The 9,902-nt window shown below is 40.7% G+C and overlaps 1 protein-coding gene across 1 annotated transcript in view; it reads left to right on the top strand.

The window, feature by feature from the left end:
- The first annotated feature begins 368 nt into the window (after positions 1–368).
- The window catches only part of tlcd3a (TLC domain containing 3A), a 57,939-nt gene continuing 48,405 nt past the window's right edge, over positions 369–9,902 (top strand). The window contains exon 1 of the mRNA XM_030746979.1: positions 369–744. Coding sequence (XP_030602839.1) covers positions 614–744 — 131 coding nt within the window. The 5' untranslated portion in view covers positions 369–613. The remainder of the gene's footprint in view (positions 745–9,902) is intronic.

Here is a 9,902-nt window from a genome sequence, read left to right as displayed (position 1 = left end):
TCACAGAAACCTGGTGATGATATAACACTTGTACTGCCCCCAAGTGGAGAACTAACGAATTGAATTGCTTATGCAACTATTTTGATTTTGTGATGTGACTACTTTCGCTAAAGTAAAAGGGGTAGTTCTCCTATGTGCTATAACACATACACGGCAGTTGGAAAAGCATTAATATTTAGACGTAGGTTAAGCTGAAAATACAGGCAAAAATATAGTGATGCACTGTTAAATTTCAAGTTGTTAAATTTACCGTAAATGCTGCGAAAAGGTTGGCCTTCAAAGTAAAAGCAGAAAGGGGGTGTTGCGTTTTAACGGTTCCCTTACAGGGAGTTCGGCGGTCGAGTTTTATTTTGAAAGTCTAGACCGAAAGCCCGTGTTTCTTTGCCGTTAGCTCGACGCTGGCGGTGCTGCTGCTGCTGAGCCTCAGCTGAGTGTGTGTGTGTGTGAGCGTGTGTATGTGTGAGTGTGAGCGTGTGTCTTGATGGTGGACTGTTCCCGGTGAAAAACACCGAAGCCCGGCCGCGTGAAAAATGCCTCATAGCCGCGCGTAAACGGTCGAAGCTCGCGGAGGGGAGAGAGAGAGTCAGGTGTCCGGCCGGGTCGAGAGGAAAATATGAGCAGGATGTTGCAAGTTTTAGCGTGTGGCGCCGTAGTTTTCCCCGGTCTCTTCTTCGCCTTCAGGAGGGTCCTGCCGTGTGTCTTCAAACATTGGAGCGATGCCGACGTGGTGCTGGTCAGCGAGAGGTAAACCGGCGTAAACTCACCACTTTATACAACACAAACTCACTAACTAGCACCTAGCTTACTCCGCGCTCTGTAGCTACCAACATTTCCCTCATCCCGTTAGCTCGTTGGTATGTTGTATTTTTTTTTTTTTAAATAAATTGCGGAAACTTATTTATATTGACTATCCACTGTGGTCGTTTTATGCAAGACGTGTCTTACTATTTATTTCTACATTTTGTTTTTGTTGTGCTCGCTTTTCTGCAAACTGGGCTCAATAATCCTCGAAGACTCATTGTAACGGTGATTTGCAGATACAGCAAATCCAAACTATGGGTCCCTGTAGGAAAATACCACAGCGGGTTTTTTAAGAGTCTTTATAAGCATAACGCACAGAGTGCTTTGTTATTTAGGTGCATGCCTGTGAAATCGATAATAATGTGCTTATAAAGTTGCACTAACATGCATACAGGCCAGATATACGCATACACTCACTTAAATCTTTCAGTAAGTGGTGCTGAAAGACCTACAGTGTCTTAAAAAGCCCAAAAAGGATTTGTTTGACAGCACTGATTGGGTTGACCAATACCTAGAACAAAGTCCAAGAAACTTAGTAAAGATCTAAGAAGAAGAAGATTTGTAGATTTACGCAAGTTGGTGCCATTTCCAAACAACTGCAGATTCCAGGATAATCAGTTCAAACAATTGTACACAAGTACAAGTTATCTATATGTGTCACCACTTTCCTGAGCTCTGGAAGAAGACCAAAGTGTCACCCTCAGATGAGAGGAAATAGGTTAGGATGTTCAGGAACAACACAGGAACCACCAAAGCTTATGCCTGCCATAAACTGGAAACTGCCGGAACACCAGCATCACTGTCCACAATGAAATCAGTTTTATCATAATAGACTGAGAGGGTATCAGCCAAGAAAGAAGCCCCTGGTCCAAAATAGACACCTTCGAGCTCAACTGAAATTTGAAGCTCCCCGGACAAGCCGAATGACTGGAGAAACGTTTTATGGTCAGGAGAGAAAAAATAAAGCTACCACCACAATGACAAGAAGTATGTTTGGAGGAGTAAAGGTGGGGCTTTCAAATTTAAGAACACTGCACCAGCTGTCAAGCATGGTGGCTGTAGGTACGCAAACCCCTCCAGAGACCCTAAGCCATGCACCCCCTGGTACTGTCACTATTGTGATTGGCTTGTTCAGTACTGTTGATTCTTCTTATGCATTTCTGACTACTTTTTTTGCTACAGTTTTTTAAATTTATCTATCAAAGAATAACAATTATGCCCTCAATATAAGGAATAATAAAAACCAGCCAAAAAACTTAAGAGAAAATGTTAACGATAGTCTTTTTTTTAGTTGATTTAAATAGGAAAAAAAAATGCTGTACTCATACATTGATTAGTGTGTAATTCCATTTTCCAACAAATTCATGCATTCTTGTAAACTTAGAATGAATCGATTTAAAACACATAGGGGCAGGCACCAGTTTGTGGAAGTTCCCATGTTGCTCCACCATCTTAAATATAGCGGCCAAGATTGACATCACGTTCTGCCTATTCATGTTTTATGTATGTGGCTAGAAAATGTCTACATACGTAGTACGTAAAGGTGGAGTAGAAGAGAACTTGTGGGCATGCATGTGCTGTGAAAGGACTTTAAAATTTGTGCCTGCACCTTCAGACTCAAAAACGCGCATAAACATGCTCATTTAATCCCAGTGTTGTTGCAGTTACTTATTGTCAGCAGATTAGACATGCGACTATCCCGCCTCCAGACAGCTGAGAACGAGCCGGCTAAACAATAAACAACAACTGCTTATAAGCTAGCATTATGTCAGCTAATGTTAGGCTTGACTGTCCTAAAAATCACACTTTCCCTCCTATAAAACGCTTGATTAGATTCTCACGTCGTAGCCCTTTCATGCATGAATTATGAGATCCTTAGTCAAGATTTTTTTTTTCTGAATGTTTTTATTTCTCTTTAGGCAAGAAAAAAAATGCAATTACAATTTTGTTTATGAACCTATTTTTCATGGAGTTACAAATACCGTATTTTTCGGACTATACGTCGCTCCGGAGTATAGGTCGCACCAGCCAAAAAATGCATAATAAAGAAGAAAAAAACATATATAGGTCGCACTGGACTATAAGTCGCACTTTTTGGGGGGGGGGTTGATAGAATCCGAGACCCAGAGCAGAAATTCCATCTTGAACGGCAATTTAAAATAATAATGGATTAAAGAACAGGACGAACACGGTTACGCCTACGTTATGCTAACGTAGCACATTCAGCTACATGACGCACAACGAACACGTGTTCGGTATGTTAACGTAACATTAAGTTATTCAGATAACCATAGCATAAAGAACATACTAACAAGTTAACCAAACCATCAATCCATTGAATTCTTCATCCTCGGTGTCACTTCTAAACAATTCCGTACACTCCGTAGACGAAGCGCCGCTTCCTCTTCTGTGTCGCGTTAGTCAGACTCGTCGTCAGCTGCAGTTCCAATTATTCCAGCCTTTCTGAATCCCAACAGGATGGTTTGTCACTGAAGCCCATGGTTTCTTGATCCATCCAATGACTTCCAGGAAAGTTGGGTGGCGCATTCTCCCAGTTGCCGTTAAGCTGTGCTCTCCATCCATCATCCACTGCGCCCACAGGTTACGCAAGACTGCCTTAAAGCTGCAGTTCAGGGAGATGTCAAGTGGCTGGAGTATTTTGGTTCATGTGTTATAAATGTCACATATACGTCGCTCCGGAGTATAGGTCGCACCCCCAGCCAAACTATGAAAAAAAGTGCGACTTATACTCCGGAAAATACGGTATGTCCATTCAGCTGGACACCATGCGTTTGACTTTTCAACAAAGAAATGTGTATTTAACACACCAATAACAGAAAATGATATTGCATCCTCAGATCGACTGTCACTACTGCTAATATTCACGAATCCTGATTCTGTTAATTACATTCAAATAACAAATAAAAATAAATAAAGCAACTCCCCATGACTGGCCAATCGGTAGCAGTGTATGGGATGATGCACAAGCATCCACTGTGTTGACTGATATGCAACTATAACAACAAAACACAGGCATATACAAGAGAACAGCTTTGAACAGCCGTCCACTGTAGTGACCACTATGCATGAAAGGGATTTGAGTAGTTTTTTTCTAAGAGTCCAACAATGTTAGATCCACTTCAAATAAAGTTTGACTAATGCAAGCCAACAGCAGCGCTTACTGACAGAAGAGTTCAGGATATCCTCAAAAACTCACCTCAGTATAGCCGTAATCGGAAAACATCACAGTGTTAGCATGCAGTCCTTGCAGATTGTTGGAAAGAGTCCTTTTGTGCAGTACTCCTTAAAAGTTGTAGATCACTCTCCTGTTTTTTCTGCTTCCTTTACGTGAACTGAAGTCAGTCTCAATGAACATGTCCATCAAAGTCTCATCAGCAAGCTGTGATTAAAGTTTTACCAAGCTATCTACTAAGGCTATTTCCACTGTTTATTTTTGTTTAGTTTTCCACATTCCTGTTTCAGTTTTATTGTTTAATTTATTTTAGTTATCTAAATTAATTTTTAGTTATCTAATTTTAGTTCTTAGTTTTAGTTAACGATAATAACCTTGGTTGAAAATACTTAGCTTGAGGTTTAAAAAATGAAACCAATGGGTGATGTTACGGTTGCTATTTCCATCTTTTATATACAGGTCTATGGTGTTTTTATGGTAAGGTGCTCCGAGCCCTTAACATTGCTGCAAAGTTGAGAAACAGTAACATGATTTTCCCTGCCAAAGGAAAATCATCAGGACCGACAGTTATTTTTAAGCAGTTATTATAAAGTGGTATTAACTTACACATGTATAAAATATACTTCTATTTATCAAATGGCGAGAAATAAGAGGACTACATTTAAATAAGGCAACGCAGACTCTTGGCCTTGACTTGTTATGCATACACATGTATGCATAACTAGTCAAACCCCCCAAAAGACCAATTTTGAGTAGATAAAATTTTTAATAACCTCACAATTTTCCCTTTTCTTTACACTGTCAAATATCGGCTGATATGTATGTTGATATCAGCCAGTGTTATATTATACTTTCTTATAATTTGGCCACAAAAATCAGCCACAAAAACCCAGCATCAGTTGGACTCTTGTACCAACATTCAAAGTAGTCACACAGTAAATTTTTGAGTTGAACAATCCATGTGAACAAAATCATTACATTAGCAACTTGTATAACTTTGAATCTCATTAGTATTAATTGATATGGTATGTGTTGTGTTTTTTTGGGGTGGGGTGGGGGGTTGCATCCCTGTGACTGGCTCACATTTGCACAGCTCAGTTCAGCACTCATTTGTAAGCTGTCACTCTGGCTAATCCTCCTCTGAGCTCCGGTCTGGGCCGACTGCTGAGTTAGCTATGCACTGGAAAACACCGAAGCCTATTCCTGAATAACCCTTCTGCTCATTTACAAATGTTCAGCTATCGGAAAAGATCGTTCTTACAAGCCACGGTGCCTGAGGGGATGTTGCACTTGTCCTCCATCGCTAAACCATGGAAATAATATCTAGTTCCTCTGCCTGTATCATGCTTTGTACCACTAACATGTTTATTATCCCTAAACAATCAACTTTATGTTAGCTGTAAATGCCAATTAATTACATATTTGTGAAAGATATGTTCATTTCAGTGTCACCTGCGATGTGTGGATTCTGCGTGGCTCATAAGTGTTTGCACATTAAGTTGACTGTTCACAGCCGGCCACGTGCTCCCGATTGGCCACTGGCTCTAGACACCTATGATGTAGACAGCAATAGATTTGCGATTTATAACAGTTAATCCCTGTATTATGCAGTCTGATTGCATATAATTGCCAACTTGACCTCTTTCAATCGCAAAGTGATTGCTGTTTTATCGCTGTCTTGATACACCAAACTTGGTTTGAAGAGAGCAGCTGACTGAGTTGTGGCAGACCTGGTCCCTGTCTTGGAAGCACCCGGCCTTTTTTTTTTTAAATTTCTACTCTTTGACATTAGACTTTTGATTCGCTTTCGCTGTGTCACAGTAAAAAGAAAAATCTGCTGCATTACACTCTTTATGCACTAAACTAAAAATTTCCTGTATAGACGACCAAGCAGCCAGTGACGTTCCAGCTTCCACTTGTACAATTAAGGGGTTCTGAGAGCGAGAGTTCCTTCTTCCCATGAAATGCACTTTACCCTGTTTGCTTTTTTTTTTTGCCTCTCTTGTCACTTTCTTTTGCTCTGGTGCAGTGCCCATGGACCTACACATTACGTAGCCCATTTACTGGAGGAACGAAAACACCACTCCTGACTGTCAGATTTTGTGTGTCTGTGTGTGTGTGTGAGAGAGAGAGAGAGAGTGAGTGAGTGAGTGAGTGAGTGAGTGAGAGAGAGAGAGAGAGAGAGAGAGAGAGAGAGAGAAAACATGACACAAGTAGTCCATGTGCAACAAAACAGTCAGTGTGAAGACCTGGTTGCACTGAAAGGGAAGCTGAGGTTGTTCGCTGGCCTGACACAGCAGGAAAGAAAAGACAACATTACCGAACAAGGCAACAAAGCATTCTTTCCCTTTTTCCCCACCGCACACTCCTCACCCCATCGAACTCAACTTTTGAGCAGCAGGATGGAGAGAGGGGGTTACTGGCGGACACACAATGAACTGGCTGTATCAACTGAGTCTTGTGACAGAGTATGAGACCATACAGCCTTAGAAGGCAGTTAGGCTGGGGTGAGGGGATTGAGTTTGTGGAGGAAAGAGAGCGAGGCCTGTTAAATTTTCTCAGCCCAGGCCTGTGGTTTTGTATTTGCGTGTCACATGGCTATCGTTCGCTCGCTGAAGCTGGTAGCGTGGCCGCGTTCGCCTATAAAGGGTGACAACAGGTTTGTTTCTCAGCACTGCCATTTGTAGCACACCATTTAAAAATGAAAGAAAGCAGTCTTTTGGCCTTCTAAATCTGAGTATGTCTGGGTGCAAATGGTAATCATTAGTCAATCAGACTGGGAGAGTTTGGGGCTTTGTGGATGCATGTGTAATAATACCCCAGTGGATGAAGGGGAACTTGCAATCAGCTCTCATTATAAGGTGTGCGCTCATGATCGAGACCAGGAAACATGCATTAATGGCATTTATTGCTACTTTTTTCAACTTCAGCCACTTCAGGTTGCCCTATAGACCCTTTTATGGCCTACGTCATCAAAGGATGCACGCGCACTCTGGCAACAGAAGTGGACTGCTACTCCGTTCAAATCAATAATATCAACGAGACTGCACAGCGGTAAAACGTGATTTAAAAGTGATATCAGCATCAAAATGTCTGGCTGTTGGGTGTTTGCCTGTCAGAATCACTACTCTACCAAAAGTGGACTGATGTTGTACCGAATTCCCACGGGATCACGGCCGTTTTAGAGAAAACAGAGGCTCTTGTGGTTGCAAGCCATCAAATGTATTGATAAAAATTGGACTGAGGACACGATCAGAAATGCTCCTGTTTGAAGCGCCCATTTCATATCAGGTAAAGTTATTTATCTACTCTGGTTTTACTGGAATGTCAGATTTAGATAAATACTAATATCTAAAGTAAACAGCATTAGCTGGTAGGCTATTTGGCTTATAAACTGTAGTGTGGCTGGCTATTTACAGGTGAGGCATCGCTGGACTCAGAGAGTCCTGATTTTTAAATTAATATTTAATTGCACTATAGATTCCAATATGCAGTGCCAGTCAAAAAGTATGAGCAGACTCACATGTGAATGGTTGAGTGTGTCCAAACTTTTGACTGGAACAGTATATTTTTTTTTTTCCATTGTAAATCAATAATATCTGCAGCCGAAAAACTCTTAGCAAGCTAGAAAAGAAATTTAACAAAGTACTTATGCTGCCATGCAGGTACAATTCGCTGTAAGGACGTAGTTCTCTGACTTGTTTACAATGACCCGAGCCTCATACACAGCGGTCCTGTTTCCTTGTCTTTGACTTTGAAGAACTTCTGCCTTCAAGACACAAAACTCTGAGTCTGTATCATGATATTGATGTTCGGTACACGGCCGCAAACAACATAATTGTAAGCATCCAGTGAACTTGTATGCGCATAACATCTCTGTATACGCTGGGTTTCTCCACCAAATACACGTATATATCTGGCCACTGGATATTGGGCCACTTGCTAATGTACCACAAGGATCGGGGAGTCGGTTGCTGGTGGTCAAAGTTCATTTTTGCAGGTAGTTTTCACGATCTTTCTTGATAATCCCTTCTCGTAGATTGAAACCCTATTAAACTCAGCCATATTTCTGTTTCCAAAATGCGCGCGCATCGTTACCTACATCATCATTGTTTACAGACAGTAAAAGGGTCTATACACAGACAGTATAAGAAATAGACGTAGCTTCTGGGTCTGAAAAGTGAAACTTGTGTGGAAGTGCCTTAAACATGCATTCTTTTTTATGTCCACCAGGGGCAATACCTGTGGATGCAGAAAAGTCCTGTAGAAGTCTATAGGTAAAACAGCCCCCAAACTCGACCTCTGTTAAGACTTTCTTGATGAGTTTATGGGACTAGTCAGACATTTTGGGTCATACTGAATTAGAGTTGTTCCTAGCAACTAATATCTTAGTTGACTAAACAATAATGACTAACCTCGTGTTAAGGTTGGGCTCATCTCGGACTCTATCTTGGCTGAAGTTTGATTGTTTTCACTGTCTTCTTCCTGCCATAGGATGGTATTTCTCTCTGCCCATCAGGGACTATCAACCTGGACTTAAGCAAATTTTCTCTGTATTAACCTAATCATACTTCTGTAGCTAGCCTCAATGTAGAAGATCTTTATGTCAACTAGTCCAACTTGAACTGTTCAAATGTTGCTGTTAGTTTGTTTGTGTTTGGAAACTGAAGAAGTTTATGAGAAACCAACAAGCTTGGTTAAACAATCAGCTGCTGTATATCTTATAAGATACATAAATAAATTAGAAAATAAATACTCTACATTAGGACAGACCTTTGAGATACCTTGATATAATTACTGTTAAGATATGCACACTTCCTTAATTTTTGGTGGTAAAATAAAAATTAAAATAGTCCCCAACCTGGAGTTTGTGCAGCATTAATTTCCCCCATTCCTAAGAAATAATTTACCTTTGTATTTCACTCAAGCCTCTCATCTATTATTAACAAGGGCTAAGTAATTATCCCATACATGTGTGTTTGTGTGGCGCCAAATCACGACCACGGTCACCTCATGGCACTTGATTCTATGAAGACCTTACAGTATTGGTGAAAAAAAAACCATCCAGCAATCAGTCAGTCTCCTATGAGCAAGCACTTTGCAATGGTGGGAAGGAAAAAATCCCTTTTAACAGGAAGGGGAACTCTCTGTTCAGAGGTGAAGGGAAAGAAAAGAAAACAGAGGGCATAGTGAGACAGGACAGAACACACAGAGCCTGTTAGGTAGCATGTATTTGTCTCCATTCATCGTGCTGATGAGTAGGTGGGGACGTAAAACAGACCCATCAGGAAAATCAGTCAACAAAGCGGTGTGTTAAATGGAGGACTGTCTATCATGGCCGCAGTGACTGCTGGGGAATAAAGGACATGTTTTGTGTTTTCAAAGCAGCTTAGTGTCAGTGCTGCCAAGTTGGAGAGCGTCCAAGGAGAGAGCTACTCTGAGCAAAAGCAGTCATTCATAGTTTGGAAAAAAATAAAAAATAAATTGGTGATATAATCCAGTGACCTGTTTAAATTTAACAAAATAACTCTGTTGAACCATGAGGAGGAAAAGAAATTTTATTTCTCTGTGACTGTGAATAAAACATTTATCAAATTCACAACATTACAGTTGGTATTTATTTTTTCATAATGTTTTAAATCTAAGTTAGCCATAAATATGTGCAAGTAGCTATAAAACATCAGTCACATCTCATAAGTTTGTAAATTTTCTCTTTACATAGGTGTGAGGCTGGTGAATGTTAGGCATGTGTTACTCGACTGCAGAGTGGCACTTCAAATAAAGATGTACCAAGTTCTCCTATGTCACGGGTCTGTTTATAGATTAGGAAAGTTGAAGCCAAGTGCTGCTAATCCCATCATGGTACACTGAACTTGCAGGTCTGACTTTTCCTAGAGCTCTGAATCAT

This window comes from Archocentrus centrarchus, chromosome 14 (genome assembly GCF_007364275.1).
Source record: "Archocentrus centrarchus isolate MPI-CPG fArcCen1 chromosome 14, fArcCen1, whole genome shotgun sequence".
Classification (NCBI taxonomy): domain Eukaryota; kingdom Metazoa; phylum Chordata; class Actinopteri; order Cichliformes; family Cichlidae; genus Archocentrus; species Archocentrus centrarchus.
The sequence above is the reverse complement of the archived record's forward strand: the minus strand, read 5'-3'. Positions and strand labels throughout refer to the sequence as shown.